Source organism: Pollicipes pollicipes, unplaced genomic scaffold, assembly GCF_011947565.3.
Source record: "Pollicipes pollicipes isolate AB1234 unplaced genomic scaffold, Ppol_2.1 Scaffold_3087;HRSCAF=3621_pilon_pilon_pilon, whole genome shotgun sequence".
In the NCBI taxonomy this organism is placed as follows: domain Eukaryota; kingdom Metazoa; phylum Arthropoda; class Thecostraca; order Pollicipedomorpha; family Pollicipedidae; genus Pollicipes; species Pollicipes pollicipes.
In genome coordinates, this window is record NW_023596225.1 from 36863032 (window position 1) to 36884192 (window position 21161).

Sequence of the window (21161 nt, forward strand, 5' to 3'; positions counted from 1 at the left end):
ACTCTTTTAATTGGCGAGCATACCGGGGTCTTTGCAACGTTTCTTCTGCCTCATCAGTCTGCCTGAAGCTTTAGTGTGCCGGCCGCAAGCTACCTTCAAACTCGGCCGCACCATACCTTCCGCCCAGGACGTTGGCCTGGTGGTCAGTGACTGGTTTCAGTGATCTAGAGTGACGTTTGCTCACAGTGGGGACGCCGTCGCGGCTCAGATATTCCTAATTTTACACAGTAACAGTAATGGTTGCACCTGCTCCAACAAGCAATCTTTAAAAAATGCGTCTTGTATCGGTGCAAACATGGTACAACCTCGGTGGTGCTCGTGGCCAAATTTATGTACACGACCGCTCAGCCGAGTGGCGCCTTCCCATGTTTGCATTTCACGCCATGAACTTAGCATACCATGATACCGAGGTGAGGGTGTGGAAGGGATGATGAACCTTGCAACTGGTGTGGAAGGGATGATGAACCTTGCACTGGTGTGGAAGGGATGATGAACTGCGACCTTGGCAAACTGTGTGTGAGGGATGATGAACCTTGAAAATGGTGTGTACGGGATATATGTATCGTGAACTGAGAACGTGGATTAAGTTCGATTTCGTGAAATGCGTACGGGACTTAAGGAAAGATGGCTTGTGACCTCCGCTTTGTGTCCTTTCGGGGCTCACAATACCAAAACAGCTTCCATTATCACTGGTCGCGGAAGCATGTGGATTTATTTATTGCCTACGGGGGTCGAACGGAGCCGACGTAGTTCCCGCGTCACGCTTCAACGAATGAGATCTATAATAGCCGCTCGCTGGGACGACGTAAAATGACACTAGCTAGGGAGGCGCAGCGGGGTGACGGTCACCGCATTATGGGTGTACCGATCACAACATATGTGGCCGAACTAGAGTAGCGACCGTACCTCTCAGCGCGAGTGTGTCATCCGCGGCAGTTCAGTGACCCGCCCCCCGCGTGATGGCGGTCACAGCGCGGGCAGTGAGTAACGGACCGATTACCCGACGATCCGAGCACAGCAAGGCCGAGGATCTCGACAGCTCCCATGCAGATGGTTCGGGGGGGGGGGGGGGGGGGGGTATGGAACTATATGGCCACTGTCATCCCACTACACGGGAACCGTCTTCAACGAGAAGGGCTCCGCCGGCAGCGCTGACCGCCACTCGACTGACGGCGTCCGGCGGCCCGTGCCGGCCGCCAGGGAGCGTCAGCCGCCGTGTCGCGCCGGAGAGCGGTCTGCGGTTGGCCGCTCTGATCTGCCGTGAGAAGCGGCCCTCGCTGCTCTCCACGCATCGTCCGGCCGCCGCCTGAGATCGGCGGCCGCTGGACGGCGCCGAGCCGGCCGTGACGTCACCGGAAGCTCCCACGAGCTCGCGGCTGCCGAGCGCCTCGGCGCGGCTACGGCCGAGGCGCATTTCATAGGCAGACCTGGTCCCATTAGGTTGGTCACGGTGATCCGGTCTCGACCGACGCAGAAAAGGTGAGCATTGTTTGTCACGTTCGGGAAGTGCGCTGAGCGAGCACACTGGCTTAGGGTAATTGGTGGCACTGTGTAATCTGGCTTACCGCGGCATGTCGTGTTGGAATGATTCAAGATCTTTCGGAGAGGTCTGGTGCGTTATTGGGCTCGGTAGGCTAGTCCTACCTGTGTGCACCGGTAGCGTGCAGTTTTCCATATTTGATCGAAATGGAGTGACCAAACCGTATAACACCCGTTAAAACATGAAGCCTTTAACAAAAGACATCCGCGGCAATCCTACTCATCGTGTGTGTAGTACTGCAGCAGTGTCAAGGTAGGTAGGATGTAACTTGTTCGATGGTGTTTTTTTTTAGCCAGGTGCACCATATAAGCCATGCTTGCCACTCTCGCCCTCTCCATCCTATACGACAAGCGCCTTCCGTCACTGCTTTTTATGGCTGGATGCTCGCAGCATCAATATTGGAACGGGTTCCTCTTGCCACCGATGTCTTTTGATAAACCCTAATGCGAACATGTGCCTGATTCCGTGTGAAGTCGGAACTGACTCCGGAATCAGTCAGATGTTTGGTGGTCGAGTGCAAACGTAGATAAGTCGGCTCATAAATGTTAGATGCATATACATCGTCATCTCGACGACAGGCAGAACCCGTGTACTGTGCTGCCTGCTCTTGTAGCCAATTCGGAACGGTCTTTATTCTTGGCAGTAATGGACCCCATCTGAATTAAAGCTGGTATCAAGGTGTATCTCCTTTTAATTGGAATCTCAGTCGACCACGATTCAGGTCGAGCCATTTAGGATAGCAGTTGATATGAGCACAATGTACCGTTAGTCAGCGAGTCCAATGAGCCCAGTCAAAACTGATTCCGCCTGCGAAAACAGCAATCACAAGGCAGTGCCGGTCGCCACGTTGGGGGACCAGATCCATTTCTTTAAAACTGCAGATGGGCCGAATCTCTCCCCCGGCTTTCACTGGTGACAAAACAATCCGATGCATGCTTCAGATGACGTCACCGCGCTCCGGTCCTGTTCTGAACGGCTGCGGGGACGGCGGCGGCTGCATCCCCGGAATGGGGGAGCACAAGCAGGTGCCGCGCGTGCTCAACAGTCGTTCTTCGGCTACGTCGAGGACCGCGTTCTCGCAGCGCACTCCGGAGCTGCCGTGCGAGAGGGGCGAGACCCGAGCCATCGCCGCCCACCCCAGGTCAGTGGTGACCCGAGCTATCGGCCGCCTACCCCAGGTCAGTGGTGACCCGAGCCATCGGCCGCCCACCCCAGGTCAGTGGTGACCCGAACCATCAGCCGTCCACCCCAGGTCAGTGGTGACCCGAGCCATCGGCCCGCCCACCCCAGGTCAGTGGTGACCCGAGCCATCGGCCGCCTACCCCAGGTCAGTGGTGGCCCGAGCCATCGGCCGCCCACCCCAGGTCAGTGGTGACCCGAGCCATCGGCCGCCTACCCCAGGTCAGTGGTGACCCGAGCCATCGACCGCCCACCCCAGGTCAGTGGTGACCCGAGCCATCGACCGCCCACCCCAAGTCAGTGGTGACCCGAGCCATCGGCCGCCTACCCCAGGTCAGCGGTGACCCGAGCAATCGGCCGCCCACCCCAAGTCAGTGGTGACCCGAGCTATCGGCCCCCTACCCCAGGTCAGTGGTGACCCGAGCCATCGGCCGCCCACCCCAGGTCAGTGGTGACCCGAGCCATCGGCCGCCCACCCCAGGTCAGTGGTGACCTGAGCCATCGGCCGCCTACCCCAGGTCAGCGGTGACCCGAGCAATCGGCCGCCTACCCCAGGTCAGTGGTGACCCGGGCTATCGGCCGCCTACCCCAGGTCAGTGGTGACCCGGGCTATCGGCCGCCTACCCCAGGTCAGTGGTGACCCGGGCTATCGGCCGCCTACCCCAGGTCAGTGGTGACCCGGGCTATCGGCCGCCTACCCCAGGTCAGTGGTGACCTGGGCTATCGGCCGCCCACCCCAGGTCAGTGGTGACCCGGGCTATCGGCCGCCCACCCCAGGTCAGTGGTGACACCGGCTATCGGCCCGCACCACCCCAGGTCAGTGGTGACCCGGGCTATCGGCCGCCCACCCCAGGTCAGTGGTGACCCGGGCTATCGGCCGCCTACCCCAGGTCAGTGGTGACCCGGGCTATCGGCCGCCCACCCCAGGTCAGTGGTGACCCGAGCCATCGGCCGCCTACCCCAGGTCAGTGGTGACCCGGGCTATCGGCCGCCCACCCCAGGTCAGTGGTGACCTGAGTCAACAGCTTTCTTGCCTGGGTCACTGGGGACCAGAGTCATCTGCCTAGGTTAGTGACGGCCCGAGTCAACGGATTCCCTGCCCGAGTCACTGAGGACCAGTCATCGGCTCAGGTTAGTGATGACCCGAGTCAGCGAACTGGTCACCTGGTCAGAGGGGTTCAGGGTCATGGTGGTAACCACCGCTCGTTGGTGGTATGGTGGTAACCACCGCACCGACCCCAGCAACTTCTGGAAAAAATTGATTGTTATTGCGCTTCGCCTGAAACGACTCCGTCAAAAGCGATCGAATTTTCGTAAAACCGGTTTCAGACCACAGCAATCCTGTGTGTTTACGCCCCTGAGAGAGGCCTGACTCCCTACTCCCTGGTGTATGGTGACCGGAGTTAACGTCTGGACGTCCCTGAGAGAGGCCTGACTCCCTACTCCCTGGTGTATGGTGACCGGAGTTAACGTCTGGGCGTCCCTGAGAGAGGCCTGATTCCCTACTCCCTGGTGTATGGTGACCGGGGTTAACGTCTGGGCGTCCCTGAGAGAGGCCTGATTCCCTACTCCCTGGTCTATGGTGACCGAAGTTAACGTCTGGGCGTCCCTGAGAGAGGCCTGTTCCCTTACTCTGTCGGCTGGACGACCCGGGGCGTTAGCAACTCCATGCTCGACACATGGTCACCGTCGGACAACAATCATTTAACAGACGGACATGGTCACCGGGTACATTTGAATAATGTACGTACACACAGGTTCACAGATAGGCTTCTCATGCACATCTGTGATTTGCGGCCTATGAGCCCTGCTCATGCCGCGGTCAGGAGCAGGCTATTTCCGGAGACTGAAGTGCAGCTTACGCTTACCTTTCATCGCGCGGCGTACGCAGTGCGCACAATGCATCCGACAAAGCCCCAGATTTATCCTGGTGGCGTAGCATAAGCATAAAGCTTAAACATATGATTTTCTAAACCCAAGCGTGAGTATAACGTAATGACGGATTGCGACCTTACAAAGTTGAGTTTGCCATGACTGCGTGATATGGCCGCCGACCGCTGCAGTGTGCAAGATGCTGGTTTCCAGATTATCCTTACAGCTGTGAGACTTCGCGATAATTTACAGCAACCTGGTTTTCATTGAAAAACCAGGTATTTCATATATCACAGACTCAAGCATATAACACACAGTGATACGGACTAATTAGATACATATTCAATCGAACACTGCAATCGTGATCAATGTTAGAACGGGGCCTTATTGCAGTCTCCAGCATCGTTTGAGATAAATCAACCGAAGCAAAGAAACAAAAACCGCAGCCGAGTCATTTGAAACGCCCGGTCCATACTACCCTGTCCTCATGCCTCATGACGTGGGCAGTGGGTTGCCAAATACCGCTTGCGCATGCATACGAATGAATAGCTCCCCAAGTGGGCGGCTCAGCGTGGCCTGTGTGTTGCTCGGTGTGCTGCCGACAGGCAGACCACGCCTCGGCTGTCCACGCACGGGCGGCGGCACGCCCGGTCGTGCTCTGTAAATGGGTGTAATTTCACCCTCGACCACCCCGGAGAATCATGGACGTAATGTTCTGCTGACGCCTCAGGGCCACCAGGCAAGGCGCAAAATCACAGCCTCGCACGATTTGATAAACGTGGACAAAGCTGCAGAGGCACGCCGGCGGAACAAACTAATGTACTGAAACAAGCAGGCGCTGTCACCTCCGGTATTAAACAAATTGGAGACCTGGTCCAAGTGGGATGGTCGTTATAGAGTGCTGGTGGTCGGGATTGAATGTCTATGGAGGCTATTCGTGTGCTTTAATAACAACATGAACGAAACAGAAAGCGGTTGAAACTACAGCAGTACATGAGTGTAAAAAACATGTCATAGTTACGCCTAGGTCAACTGAAACTGAGACGCGTGCAAGACTAGGAAACGTGACTTTGCGGCACGCCGCAACCCTTCTAAGGTTCTCGACACCAGGAATATATATTCGCCGGGCTGCGACTGGCTTGGATGGTTTGTTGTATCGGTAGGCATCATTTTGACGGGAACTGATGGTTATGTTGGTTGCGAAGCATTCAGCCGTGTAATGACACCGATCGCCTCTTCGCCGGGATTGATCGTGCGAATATCAGCACCTGCCTTTCCGGCCACCGCGCGCACTCAACTGTTTCATCTAGCCCCGGGCACAGTGAACCGAGACATTTATAATGGTTTATAAATATGCTTTCTACATTTAAATGTGTGATGGCAAACGAAAGCGCATGCACTTGGTTCACGGATCGGGCTAATTGCTGAGATGGGGGAGAACAACGATGACCAGTGCCAGCCATAATGCAGCTCCCTGTTGTGTGGGCGACCTCGCGTGCTGACGCGGTAAACTGGGCCGCCAGTGCCACCCTTTTTCACGTGCAATACAGCTTTATTCACAGCGTTTCTTTTTTTTGGGGGGGGGGCTCCTTACCGCCTATCCGTTTAGTTTCGTTTCGTTACGTCGACTTCTAAATGATGCATTTGCTCCAATCCACTCCGGCACTGCTGGGTAACGATGAGCTGTAGCAGCAGGAAATGCGCGGTGGTCCAGCTTGAGGCGCGTGAAAACCTCACCGACAGCGGATGTAATATCACTTAAAGTGATCACGGTTTGGCCACGACACTGATCGTAGGTACCGGGCAAGCACACCTGTAGGCGAGCACAACAGCGGAGGTCCACATCACGGTCTGGTCACGACACTGATGGCAGGTACCGGCCAAGCACACTACAGACGAGCACAATAGCGGAAGTCCACATCACGGTCTGGTCGCGACACTGATGGCAGGTACCGGCCAGGCACACTACAGACGAGCACAACAGCGGAGGTCAACAGCAGTCCTTCAGGATGATGGGCAAATTTCCTGGGCGATACCAGGCAGCCATAGGCGGCGCTTAGATATGTTCCTGGCATGTTCGCTGGCAATGGCCTGGACCATGTGAGCTGCAATCGCTCCTCGTCTGCAATGAGGGAACGTTGAACTTACCCACGGCAGTTCTGTTCCAAGACTGCAGTCACCCGGTCACTCTCAGGGATTGGTCGATTTGCCTCTAAATGGTGCTGGAAATTGTCTCTAAGTGACGCCGGATACGTCTGTTGTTGATGCATATAGTTCTGTGGCCTGCCGATGAGCACGGCCACCTGCGCTGCTTGCACTGCGGAACGCCTCTCGGGTATCTCGATAGTTACATTCAATTTAGGTCCCCACAGATACAAATACAAATACAGATTTATTTAAAACAGTTTCGGAGAACTGGTTTTTCCACGGTCGGGTGCATGTCACACGGATGAGAACTTATGAGCCTTTTGAAGCATAGGCAAGAAAAGAACACGCCAAAGCAAAGCGTGTTTTTACAGGCACATACTTCGCTCCGGTCACCTTGGCTCGAGTCTGAGGGTCAAATCTTTAGCGTTCCAGTTACGCATTGCTCGGCAATTGAAGGAGCGGTGTGCGAGCTTCGTTTTCGCCTGCGATGGCTGTTAAAGGGGTGCTGGGGAAGACCGAGACGTGCGGTTCGTTACCTGACTACGTAGTACGAGCAGGTCTCATTAAATGGTAGAATCGCTTCCTGAAGAGGTGAGCCCATTAATCAGTGCCACAGTAGCACCTGGAATTATTTTCTCTGCAACATAGTCGGCCGTACTCAGTCAGCGCAGGAGAAACATGGGTACGCCATTTCAAGTCTGATATAATCCTCCCGCCAATTTCAGGACTTCTCGCAGCCTTTCACTTCCGTAGCACGTCTGTCGGTTGTCCTTTAAGGTCGGTTTGAGCAAGCAAGGTACGTACATGTTCGTATTGGCTAGGTCTAGCAGGGCTTGTACGCGATACTCTTCACAACGTTTTTGTAACGTTTGAACTGCTTACGCGTGGACTAACACAGGTTTGGATCTCTGACACTTCTCGCTTGGTATCTTCCTTCCGTGGAGGATCGCGACTCTTGGTTCTTGGCTAGCCATGAGCAGGGAGTGAGGCTATTCACTCGGATGCGGGTGAATGGCATGCGATCGTCAGTGTTACAGATCCAGGCGGCGCCAAATTTCTTAAGCTTATCAGTTGGGCATGTCCGCATATTTACGGGCGTCCGATCATCCAGCAGCACATCCAGTTCTAAAGCGCCTGGACACGCCGACTCGCTGCCCTCACTGTGATTTCAATGGGCCGTGCTCGCGCGCGAGCTCCGTTGACTTGGGTGTGATTTGGTTACGGCCACTGATGCTGAAATAGCCGGCCTTCAATAAATCTGTTGAACTAATCATCTGTTAAATCAGAACCCATGGTGTTAAACTGATCATCTGTTAAGTCAGAGCCTCATGGTGTGAGTGATTGCATATTATGTCCAATATAAGAACTCAAATGACCACAAACACAAAATAACAAAATATGCAATGCATACAATAATACAAAATAACAAAATAACAAAATAACAAAATAACAAAATAACAAATACAAGATAACAAAAAACCACAACCCTTTGTTCCATCAACAAAGAATATGATAAGTTTGATCAGGAAAATGCACAAGCCAACAGAATTTAAAGGCGACGCTGTAACACCTTGATTTGGATTTGTAACTGGGCTTTCGGCTGCAGCGACCACTTCGTGCTATAATACCTCGATATCGTCCCTTAAATCATGCCATTCTTTGAGAACATAGCGGCGACCAATTTTGTAGCAATCCCTATTCAAGTGTAAGAGCACGAACATCCCTACTCAACCCCGTTAGCTTTCTTCTGGGTATGGCGTTACGCCCTCTCCGTCCCACTTATCGTTCCAACACCAACAGGATTTGCGGGGTAATCGCTCATGGTCGAAGCAGTCCACTGCGAGTAAATTTCGTAAAAATCTGGAGAGGTACGAATCTTATTGATCCAGACCATGCGGGCAGAGCGGTAACGATGAGTGACGGCTCATGGGTGCAATGTTGAGTGACCTATGATCAGGCATCGCATTGAATACTAAGCTTGCTCGAAGTTGGCTGTGCCATTACGCCTGGTACCCGACGACCATGTGCTATGATGACCTTCATTCACCGCACCACTGCCGAGCAAAACCCAACGTCCTATTATTTGTTCGTTACATTGCTATATTAAGGCACAAAATAACATACAAATAACGTAATTTGATTCCCTCTATTTTTAACCTGATTTTCCTATATTATTCCGTGGTGCTGACCGTGACATTATCATTCTGTTATACAGAGATAGGCATTCGCTAGATCAACAACGTTTTACGCCACTAGATCAACAACGTCATTAGATCAACAACGTTTTCATTGACAGCAAAGCAATGCAAAATATGCCCGTGATATAGGCTGTTGTCTTGCTATCTCATGCCACATTTTACAGCTGTATTGTGGCTTATCGCTTAGCGCGTTTATCTCTAATGTACCCCGTTATAGCATCACATCTTATTTTCTCACTGTACCGTTAGAAAACTCATATATATATATTAGAGAGAGAGAGAGAGGAGAGAGAGAGAGAGAGAGAGAGAGAGAGAGAGAGAGAGAGAGAGAGAGAGGAGATAGAGAGAGAGAGAGAGATTAGAGAGAGAGAGAGAGAGAGAGAGAGAGAGAGAGAGAGAGAGAGAGAGAGAGAGAGAGAGAGAGAGAGAGAGAGAGAGAGAGAGAGAGATGAGCATTTCGCGAGCAAGTTTTCTCTTCTACATTGTTGATTCCGCGTTGATGACCCTGGTTGTTTGTTCAAGGCTTCATATTGTACGTTTGTCGTTTTAGGTGCACCGATACAGAATGTTTCCAATTTCCCTGGTCGAGGCACTTGAAAAATAGCATTGGCATGCTGCATGCTTTTTCTAGACATGCTTTTGATGGTTTAAAATTTTACATGTTTACGAATCAAATTAAAAGGCCGCTGGTCTGGTTGGTTTGCTTTACGGGGAGCGGGTTCGCCTTGTCAGTCGCACGTCGTGGAGTGGTAGCTGTGTGAGTTGTTTGTTTTGTATGTTGATGATGGGTGCCATGTCTCTCACACATCATGTTTCAAGTGTGGTGAGGCGACTATGTTCTGTGGCTTGCGCAAGTGCGGTAGTGTTCATGACTAACGTATTTCTGGTGAGTGAAGTGTTGTGGTGTATACGTGCATTTGTTTTGCCCAGGTGTAAGTGCATATGCACTGCCCCCGCCCCCAAGCGCATGGGTAAACGCCGGCTGGGACTTGCTGCGGTCAGGCCAATCAAGTTTTCTTCTCATTGGAAACAGTTTTCTTTACTGGCTTGATCAAATTGATCCCTGCTGTGGTTCAAATTGTTTTCCCCACCAGGGACGATGTTTTTGGACTTTTGCCATATAAACCAACTCTTAGTTGTTGTTGTGCTGATCAGAGGGGTGCAGTGTTTGAGGGAAATGTCACGTAATGCTTTCTCATTGGCTTTACAAGTTACGGTCATGGAATGTTTGTAACAAAAATCAATCCTCTGGCAGCTTAGGCAACCTATACTCGCAAATATACTGTGCTGCGATGGACTCCGCTCTGGGTGTCCTGTTCGCGCAAGCATGTATGTGTAATTGAGAAAAGCAGGTGCCGAATTTCCCGGGCACGAAGCCTAAAATGCATTTCCGCTATATCAATAATGTTTTATGGATGTTTTAGCGTTGATCAGCTCCAATCTCCTTGTGAAAAATTGCAGGATGAGTCAGGCTTGAATTTACCATTCAGACTTGGTGTAAACAACAACCTGCCATTTCCAGACCTGATTTACTCACCAAATAGTGCATTTCAGACAGATGCTTACGGAAAAGTCACCAACCGGGGTAGATATGTGAAGGAGGGATTATCTGGGTTGTTTACAGCTTCAAAAATCCTTTTTTTATTTTTTTTAAATCATGGAACACTTTTAATAGGATGCCGGGCCGGCTGTTTCAAATGCTCATCAAACATGGGTACACAAAGACTGAATGTGACAATGTCACGAAGTCCTTATTCGATCACTTTCTAAAAAAGACAAACAAAATAATGCCACTCATGATCGCTATGGAGCAATGAAAATTTTCACTAAAATACCATAATCCCATCTTGGAAAACTGACGAGAAAGTATCGCGTGACATTATCTTCAAACACTGCGCCCCAACTGATCACCAGGAAAAGTGTTATTTTACCTTTGTAGCACATGGCATATCTTCGTTTTTTGTTGATAAGTTGCGGCAGCGTTTGAAGATAATGCCGTGCAATTCTTTCTCATCGGCTTTCCAAGATGGGGTAACAGTATTTTAGTAGATCAAAATACTCAAACGACCTAGAATGTCATGAACGCGAAATTTGCTGCGGTAAGCAAGTGGCAATGTATAAGGGGAAACATGCTCCCAATATATATATATATATATATATATATATATATATATATATATATTCATAGATGAACGGCGTCTCTTGGCAAGACTCGGGCTACGCCTCTCCCTGTATAAAAAACAGATCCAGTCGTCTACGTTAAATGAGGGACATTTGAATGTTGGTTGGGCAAATTCAGGCCTAGGGCAAGCAAGTCTCCGAAAGCTTGTTTTCTGCTGCGTTGTTAGGCAAAGGAAGATAATGTAAAAAGGTACCGTTGCAGGCGTCCAATAAATGCTTTATGCACCAATAAGTAGAAATGCTGATCCATAAGCACGCAGGAACGCAGTCATGCAACCAGTTCGCAGTCAGTCATGCGGGAGATGGGCCAGGACAGTGGGCACCGACGGCGGACGGGGGCAGGGCTCGGATAAGGAATACGTGACAAAAAGGCTTCTGTGCTGTGGCTTAGTTTTTGTACGGAACAAATTCCAGCTTCATGTTTGTTTGTTTTTTGGCACATCGTTTTTGGCAGCTAGTATTTAAGTAATCCGAGCATGTTTCCGCTTTTAATGCTGCGATCAATCTTTTCGTTTGAAAAGCAGTCGGCGAAATCTAGGCGCATGAAAATTCTGGCGCACCATGGGCCATCGATATGCTTTCAAAGTTCTGACCAGCCTGTGCCTTAGCCGTACTTTGTATCTACCCTGTGGCGGCAGATACTTCCGGAATAACCCAAAAATGCCTACCCGTGCGTGGAATTTCGCCTCCTGAGGGAAAACAATGTTAAAATGGACGAATAATCTTGAGAAGCTGGATGGCCTTGGAAGATGGATGGCTGGATGACCTTTACCAAATGGTACAGATGAGTCGAACAGGCAAGATTGTCCCCAAGCGGAAAGCAGCTGCATATGTGTGTCTAGCACATAGTTTATTATTTCCGGAATGTATTATGTGAATTAATAGCGGATAATAACCACTACCTATACTTCCTCCTCCGGTCCTCCCCTCCGGTCACCGGGCTTACTTCCAGAGTGGTAGCTCCTGAAGTATGCCCTGAACCTGCCCCCCCCCCCCCCCTCCTACACTTTTTGGAACGTTTCTGTGCCTATGCGCAAGTGTATGAATTAAGCAATCAAGTATATTATGCTCTTGTCTTGATCGTTATACCTGTCATAACCCATGCATAGGAAGGTAGCAGTAAATACCCCGTCATTAACGTCGTTATATTGCTCGCTATTATTGCCACGATGTGCGCCTTACGAAAGCCGCTCTACTGACCATCGTTTTTTCCTGTCGTTGTTTTCAACTGTGCTGCCTTGTCGCCGCGATTGGTGTCAGTTGTGATGCGCCGGTAACTGCCCCTCCCCGCGGGGTAGCTGACCGCCGCCGGGCGTATTTCGGGCGGCGCGGCGGCCACCGGGAGGGGGCGGCACGGCCGCCAGGTGGCGCCAGCGGCGGCGCGCTCTGACCGGACCGGGCCGCCGGCTCGCCCTCAGACGGCGCCCCGCCGCCAGACGCCGCCGCGTGTGGATCGATCTCCGGCTCGCAGCCGCAGCGGCGGCGGCCTCACGACAGGAGGGGACCCGCAGCCCGATCAGCCGCACCAGCCGCCCGCCATGTTCAAGGTTAGTGACGTCACGGCGCGGCGGCCGCGGCCGCTCTATTTTTGCGCCGCCGGTTTTGGGGCCGGCTGATGCACTCTTAGCAGACTCTGGATCAAATCGGTCTGGTTTGCGTTGGCCACGCGGGCACGCACGCAGCGCGGGGGGCCGGTTCCACCGACCACCTCTAAGCTGCGTAAACCCCGGCCACGCCGCGGGACCATAACGGAGGTGCGGTCATCGCCTCCCTCCCGGACCTCGCCCACCACAGACGGTCGCGCCCGGGTCAACCCTGCGCTGTCACTTCAGCGAGGGGCCGCGCCGCGCCGCGCCGGCTGCTCCGCTCCCAGCACACGGCCGCCCGGTGACGTCACTGCCCCCGCACGTGGCCGTCACGTTACGGCCGTGGCCGCGGCTGCCGCCCGCGTGCCGCCGCCCCGGACGCTGGTCTCCGGTACCGCGACCGCCGCGTCCCGGCGCTGTTGTCAATGCCGGACGGAGAGGAAACAATCGATTCCGGTTCATCCAGTCCGCCGCTGGGTCTTGACCGCCGGCTTCCGTCCAGCACTGGTGTTGTGGTTGCGACAGCACACTTCCCAGCGCGTCCACCAGTCTGGGCGGTTCGGGTCGCGGTATGCCGCGTCGCGTCCAAGGCCACGCGCGCCGCTGATACATGGGGGCGGCCGCGGGGTGCGGTTCCCGAGGGGTGCGGACCGCCGCCTCAGCAGCCATTGATCGTTCCCGAGAGGCCGGGCCGGGCCGGGCACGCCGCCTGGAACGCCGGCGTCAGCCCGGCGTCTCTGCCAGCTGAGGGCCGCCGCAGCCCATGCATGACCTTAGACGGGCGCCTGGGCGCGGGCGGGCGACGCTGCGGGGCGGTCGGCGGCTCGACCGACTGCGCTCCCTGCCGTGACGGGACCGTGCCGTGACGCGGTGGCGGGACCGTGCCGAGACGCCGTGACGGTGCCGTGGCGCTGGAGCGCGGGCCGTGACAGCCGGAGGTCCGCGGCGCCGGTCCGTGTCAGGTTACCTTCGGTGTCGCGTGTCTGGCGGTCCCCGGGGCGCGTGTGTTGTTACCAGACGCGCCGTCGCAGCTTGTGACGCATTGGTGATTCATACCGGGCCGGACCGCGGTACGTGCTAATGCAGCTCATCAAAAAAATACATTCCAACAGAGTAGCAGCGCATGCCAACTGCTTGACTTGCTGCAAATGTCGGGCATTTTAAACATGACGCATGACACTTGCCTCGTAAGAAAGACCTCACGACGGCGCTCGGGTATCTAAATCAAGCCTCGAAACGCCTGCAACGCTCCGGGGCTTGAGCGCCCTGCATGGAGCAGTTGGTTTGTTTGTGGGCCCGTAACGCCCTATCACGAGACGTGACGCATGTTTACGGGCCCACACCGCCCGGCGATAGGTCTGCCTGTCGCCGCCGGTCTTCAGAGCCGCCCGGGCGTGGCTGCCGCGCCGTCCGTCTGCACACGCCTGCTAGTCAGACGTGCCGTCAGCCGCGCTATTGACCTGGCAATTGCTGCCACGCCCTCTGGGGCGGTGCGGGATGGGAGGGGGGGGGGGGGCGTGTCGGCCAGTCCTGGTCGGCTGTCGCGATCATGCGAGCCGCGAGATGGTATCGGCGCAGGACAACGCTCAAACGGCGGCTCGTCGCGCTGTGGGCCGCACTGGGACCAGGGAGGATGCCATGGTGTGGTGGCCCTTGCTCGAGACTGCTCGCTTGAATTCCTGGCACGGCGTGAACACTGTAATGTACGTGTTGCAAACAATCCACAGGGTTATGTATCCCATGCTGCAAAATAAGTCCGTTACGACTATACAAATACATGTGTGAAGTTGCTTGTGTGCTATGCCGAATGTCCAGATCCCGTTATTGGTTATTTGCCTGTGTTCCATGTTGGGGATTTCGAAGAGCCGGGGGATCGTCATGGGAAAAGCGCCCGGGGGCGGATCCAGGATTTCGTCAAAAGTGGGGGGGGGGGACACGCAACATGTTGACCCCTCCCCCAAAAAATCCTCACATTCCGGCCATCAAGTTTTAGGATTCCCATTATAACATTTTTTAGTGCTGAAGCGCATCTAACTGTGCTCAGCCCTAGAAAACAAGGGGTGCTAAGTATGCACGTACATGTTGCTTGTTCATTTTATTTAGATCATTTGGGATTCTGTCATGTTGATGCTAAGTTTTTTGGTAAAAACCTGGCAAAATGAATTGAAGCCAGATGCTAAATGTCATATAAGTCACCCACGAACTTGATTCCTGGCTTATTTACAGCTAGCCGGCAGGTCGCTGTGATCAGCTGATGGCTGAGGACTAATGCAGAGTTTTTGTTTTATTGTGAATGAGAACAAAATATCACAGCGTTTAAAATGATTAAGAACGTGGTACACAAGTATAATAAGTGTCACAAATTAAATAACCAACGGAAACGGCATGCCACGTCGGCGGCACGCGTAACTAGGTTCGACAAGTGCGCGCAAAAATTCGTCAGCGCATGTTCGACTGCTGCTCGAAGGCTCAGTAATAAACGCCAATGCGGACGGAACCTGAACGATCATGGGTGCCGCGGCAGGCCAACAAAGAGGCTTCCGCCAACAAGTTTAGGATCCTCAGAGCAAGCGAGAAGAACCCGAGATCAACTTGGCGGGCCCCTGAACAATCGGGAGTGTCCCGGTAGGCTGACATAGGGGACACCGGTCAGAGCACAGGACCCCCTGAGCAAAGGGGAGTTATCCAAGACCAGTGCGCTTGACTAGTGCCCATGTGTGATCAAGGGTGTCCGGGCAGGTTTACAGAAAGGACCCCGATATGAGCGAAGGGTCCTCCGCAGACGAGATCAAAGGGCAAGAGCCCTGGATCAATGACGAGGACCCCTGAGCACTGAATCGCCGAGTGGCCCGAACACCACCGTCTCAACTAGCGAAGAATGATTTGTGTCTACTCGTGGGTTTTTCGCTCTCGCTTGTGAGTGTTCTTTGTCGCCCGGAAGCTCAAAGACGTCTAGTTTTGTTGCGTTTTGTGTAAAAAAAACTACGTCTGTTCGATCGGTTATTGGCCACTTCGGGGCCGTAGGGGAACCATTGCCCAACGCCCCCCCCCCCCCCCCCCTTCCCCTATGGATCCGCCTCTAGGAGCGGAGCGGTCGAGGGTTGGTCATGGGAGGAGTGTCGGCCGAGGGTTGGTCGTGGGAGAAGCACCGGCCGAGGGTTGGTCATGGGAGAAGCGTCGGCCGAGGGTTGGTCATGGGAGCAGTGCCGGCCGAGGGTTGGTCATGGGAGGAGCGTCGGCCGAGGGTTGGTCATGGGAGGAGCGTCGGCCTAGGGTTGGTCATGGGAGGAGTGCCGGCCAGGTTGGTCATGGAGGAGCGTCGCCGGGGTTGGTCATGGGAGGAGCGTCGGCCGAGGGTTGGTCATGGGAGGAGCGTCGGCCAAGGGTTGGTCATGGGAGAAGTGCCGGCCGAGGGTTGGTCATGGGAGGAGTGCCGGCCGAGGGTTGGTCATGGGAGGAGCGTCGGCCGAGGGTTGGTCATGGGAGGAGCGTCGGCCAAGGGTTGGTCATGGGAGGAGTGCCGGCCGAGGGTTGGTCATGGGAGGAGTGCCGGCCGAGGGTTGGTCATGGGAGGAGCGTCGGCCAAGGGTTGGTCATGGGAGAAGTGCCGGCCGAGGGTTGGTCATGGGAGGAGCGTCGGCCGAGGGTTGGTCATGGGAGGAGCGTCGGCCCAGGGTTGGTCATGGGAGGGAGTGCCGGCCGAGGGTTGGTCATGGGAGGAGTGCCGGCCGAGGGTTGGTCGTGGGAGACGCGCCGGCCGAGGGTTGGTCATGGGAGGAGTGCCGGCCGAGGGTTGGTCATGGGAGGAGTGTCGGCCGAGGGTTGGTCGTGGGAGAAGCGCCGGCCGAGGGTTGGTCATGGGAGAAGCACCGGCCGAGGGTTGGTCATAGGAGAAGCACCGGCCGAGGGTTGGTCATAGGAGAAGCACCGGCCGAGGGTTGGTCATGGGAGGAGTGCCGGCCGGGGGTTGGTCATAGGAGAAGCACCGGCCGGGGGTTGATCACGGGAGAAGCGTCGGCCGAGGGTTGGCCACGGGAGAAGCGCCGGCCGAGAGTTGGTCAAGGGAGGAGTGCCGGGTCACGTGTGCCGTGCTTGCTGTTGTTATGGTATCGCGTCTGAACCGACCTCTGACCTTCGACCTCGGGTCTCCAGAGAGTCTGACCTGCGGCACCCCTCTCATTTCAGTCGGACACGGTGGTTGAGGAGGTGATCCAGGTGAAGCAGGCGCAGATCCTGGACGCCGAGCCCTGGCAGGGGGACGTGAGTACAATGGTACTGATGCATGGACGCGTCCGAGGCACGGGAAGAGTTCGGTGACAGGGCAGGAAGCTCACCGTGGTAACGGGGCTTGGCTTGCTTCTCGGCATTTAGGCGCTCTGGCTCTCGGTATGGTGACAGGCCGCGTATAGGGTCAAGCTTCTTCTCCACGCTTTGGGAAAGCTCGCTGGCGACGGTTGAAGAACTGTTTGTTTTCAATTATTTAAAGTTCTTCAGTTCTGCCGACTTATGCTTACAATTCATGTTTTAGGAATACCAGCACTAACGCAGAGCGTAAGCCCCAGAGGAGTGTGCTTTATCGACATTCTGAAGATTATTGGTTATGAACAAATGCATTGTGCTGGCTGATGGCCATGTGCATTCCTCGGAATGTCCGTTTCACTCCTGCCTCCGGGTTCGTCGGTGAAATCTGTTTCCTGTATTTTGGTTTCTATCGATTTTTTTCACAAAATAACGTTGGATACTGGTCTCTTTTGGTTCTCTTACTTTGGCTCTCTCAAATCAGGTATTCCGGTTCTTGTTCGTCTGTACGTAGGACGGGGTGGGGTGAAGGACAGGAGCGCCTGATGAAGTCTTGTGTGCCTCTCCCTGGCGGCAGCTTCCATCGTTAGGTCCCGCTGTTTGGTCCCAAACCATCGGTCCCGTCCAAAACACCGGCTGGCCTCTGTCTTCAGCTCATCGACTGCATCCCAGGACATCTTCTCTTGGTGACGCCTCTGCCGCCTGATCTCCCTTTGGTTGCTGTTGGACAGCAGATGACTGGGTGGTAGTCAGGGGTGTCCGTCCCAGGCGGCAGTCCCATGAGGTCGTTGGTCGCTGTTGGACAGCAGATGACTGGGTGGTCGCCAACAGTGTTCGTCCCAGGCGGCAGTCCCATGAGGTCGTCTCCTGCGCCGATGTGATGAACACGGACAACTGGGGGGAGGGGGCTGGGAGGTCACGGCGCTCTTGGGTGCCGTCGTCGGTACTGGCCGTCTATTGTGCGTTGTCTGTCACCAGTCCGAGGAGTACGCGAGCCTGGTATCGGAACAATGATGAGTGACGGTGGTGGCAGGTGGCGGCTATGCCTGCTGAAGCAAAGACGGCGGGTGACAGCCGCCGCTGACGGCCGCACCGGCCGCTCTGGGACTGGGACGGCCGGTCACGGGGGCCGCCGCTGACGGCCGCACCGGCCGTTCCGGGACTGGGACGGCTGGTCACGGTGGCCGCCGCTGACGGCTGCCGCTCTGGGACTGGGACGGCCGGTCACGGGGCCGCCGCTGACGGCCGCACCGGCCGCTCTGGGACTGGGACGGCCGGTCACGGGGTCCGCCGCCCTGTCAGCAGCGGCCGCCGGTCGTGCTCCGCCCTGCGTCGCGTCACCGCTCACCGCCGTCACCGCTGCTGCACCGGTATCAGCCTCGTGACGGACGGTTGGGGCTGCTCGGGCCGCCACCAGCCCGCTGCTGCTGGCTGGCTACGGCCGATGGGGCTGCTGGGGCTGCCACCAGCCCGCTGGTGCTGGGCTGGCTACGGCCGATGGGGCTGCTAGGGCTGCCACCAGCCCGCTGCTGCTGGCCGGCTGCGGCCGATGGGGCTGTTGGGGTTGCCAGTCAGCCACCAAGCCGTTGGCACGGAATGACTGCAGCTGCTCGCGCCTGCAGTGATCGCCGGCTCTGTCGGCTTACAGGCTTATGTCTATCGACTGACACAGGCCCCGCGTAGACTTCTTTTTTAGGTTTCCCCTGGGCTTGTTCAGAACGAAGCGGACTCATTCGTGTTTCCCTCAATAAGCGGAGCCTCACCCAGTCCTCGGAAAAAAAATTTGCGCCTCGCATTCTTCCTCCCCAAATCATCATGCACTCGATACTATATAGTGTTTTCCCGGTTCCTTTCCTCGTTCTAATGCAAGACATGGCAGGGTTTTCCCCGAAACTCTCCTGGTTTTGTACAGACCCGTGCAAAAGGCTCGGCCAACTGCGAAGCCTAGACGATTCAGACCTGGTGACGTCCGTGATTGCGTCAGATCAAGGCTGCAGCCCCGATCACGCCAGGCAGCAGCCTCGTTATCAAATGCCGTCGTTGGTCCACAGTTCTGCTATCCTCTGTGCATGCCGATATAGTGTACTATCTTATTTGCGGAGTGTCGGCGCCAGCTTCTAACCACCACTGTCCGCTGTGAGTCAAGCAGCTTGAATGCCTGACATTTGCCAGGCTAATGGGTACTCGCCACGATTCTCCGGGTGTTGATGCCAGCTGCTGGAAAGGGGACTCGCTTCATCGGGCACTTTTTACGCATGGCCATCAGGCCCGTGTATGTATTCACATGGGGTACATATGGCACGGACACGCTCTTTCTGAAGTTGTAATCGTGGGCAAGTGCTCCTCGCCTGCAGCAGAATCGTTCTAGCCAGTTAGCCTTATTTCGCGGAATCATCGTAATGGGCTCAGTCATACCATCCGATTTCCACCTCTCCACACTCATGGCCGTGCTCAGGGCTGGGCTGGGCTCGGACGCGGGTGTTGTGATGATCACCGCAGACGGCTGGCACCGGGCCACCATTTGTTGAATCATCACATCGTCCTTTCAAACAGCAGCTGTTGCCCTTGCCTCCGTGTGCCCTTTCAGTCTAAACTGGACTTTGCACCTTCGACTCATTCAGCAAGAACTGCGAACATTGTTTAGCCGGGTTCGCAGTCATCGCGGGTGTTGTTCGCTCAGAAGGACCTAGTTTGGAATAACCAAACCAAGGACTTGAGTACGCACCGCGCCCATGCTCACGTCTAGGGGTCGGCAGCGTGCTGAAGAGACGCGCAGCTCGCGGGCAAGAATGTGTGACAAGCCATTCTGCCGGCGAAATTTTCCCTCTGCTATGACAACGTCATGGTGTCGCTCTGGGCAGCTGAGGGGGCCTGCGGTAGCTCAGTACCGCTCTGAACTGAGGGGCGTGACGGAGAGCCACGAAACCTTTGTGAAAATGCGTGACCAAACTAGGTAATTTGGGTGCCGAGTAGTAAATAGCGGTGCGAGCGTCACCCAGTCGGCTTGCGGCCGGGCCGCGCCGCCGTGCGGTGGCGTCCGCAGACCGCACGCGGCTCGCGCCGCCGCCATGGTTTATGGTGGTGTCCGTCACTGGCGCACACGCCGCCGTGACGGCGTCCCGGATGGCGCGCCGAGATGCGCGTGACGCGCGTGGGAGGCTCCCACGGGAGCAGGCGCGGCGTCGCTCCGGCCCGGCCGCGGCGCTGCCAGTGTCGCTGGCTGGAATCCCGGCCCGGATTCCGCACGTACAGCCGGCCTTCGTTCGCTGGGATGATCTGGTCAGATTACCTCCAGGGCCGTGGATCGGCCCGGCGGAGCTGGTTGGTGGTGCTGGCTATGCCGGTTACTGCGCTCGACCACCGGAAGATGAATTCTCGCAGGGATATTTGCGCCGACCCGTGAGAACGGTAGTTTTCCCGGTTCCCGGGGGCAGCAGCGTGAAATTTGAATAGGAACTTTCTCAGCATGCATATGGGCCTGTTGGCACGGACTACCCCGCCTTGGACACTGCCTGGGAAGCGGATTATTGCCGCGCACTCCGCTGACTTCCTGGTTGGCTGGCCCTGTTTGATGTTTGTTGCGACCGACCTCATCCTGGGCGACAGACTCGTGCTTGACTGCACGTGGGGATGGAGGTGGCACCGGAATCTTAATCAGCCGACGTAGGGTTCAAGTTCAAAACCAATTTGCCTAGCCTCGCCGATGAGCCAACTCAAATGGAAAGTGAAAAATGTCAAATGTTCTTATTACGAGGCATGCAAGAATACAATATGAATTGAGTTTAACCGAAATACTTGTAGTTTGGCGGTGCTGTCAAATATATGGCAGCTCTGTTAAATATTCCAGCACTCGTGCGCACTTGTACTCGTACAGCAATTTAAATTGTGATGTCGTATTAGCTTTGCTTTTATCAAAGCATGTGTCTTAAAGTTATGTATGTTATGTAAAGTTAAAGTCTTAATGTATAAAACCCAATGCTAGTCAGCGACTCGCTTTCAAAACGCAACTCCAATTTGAGTAATGACAGAATGCAACTCCAGTGACCTACAACTCCAATGACCAATGATCTACACTCACTCTCCAGACGCAACTCTAACATGAATAATAGCATCTGCCTCCCAAAACATTCGCAAGTTGATGCCAGTTTGGTTAAAAAT

General features: G+C 54.9%; 1 protein-coding gene across 3 annotated transcripts in view; it reads left to right on the forward strand.

The window, feature by feature from the left end:
• The first annotated feature begins 2607 nt into the window (after positions 1 to 2607).
• LOC119114850 (dihydropyrimidinase) overlaps positions 2608 to 21161 on the forward strand; it is a 39034-nt gene continuing 20480 nt past the window's right edge. For 2 of the 3 annotated variants that reach the window (XM_037238897.1, XM_037238899.1), the window contains exons 1-3: positions 2608 to 2681; positions 12537 to 12665; positions 16890 to 16976. In XM_037238897.1, coding sequence (XP_037094792.1) covers positions 12657 to 12665; positions 16890 to 16976 — 96 coding nt within the window. In that variant the 5' untranslated portion in view covers positions 2608 to 2681; positions 12537 to 12656. The remainder of the gene's footprint in view (positions 2682 to 12536; positions 12666 to 16889; positions 16977 to 21161) is intronic. The other variant, XM_037238898.1, reaches the window with a different exon arrangement.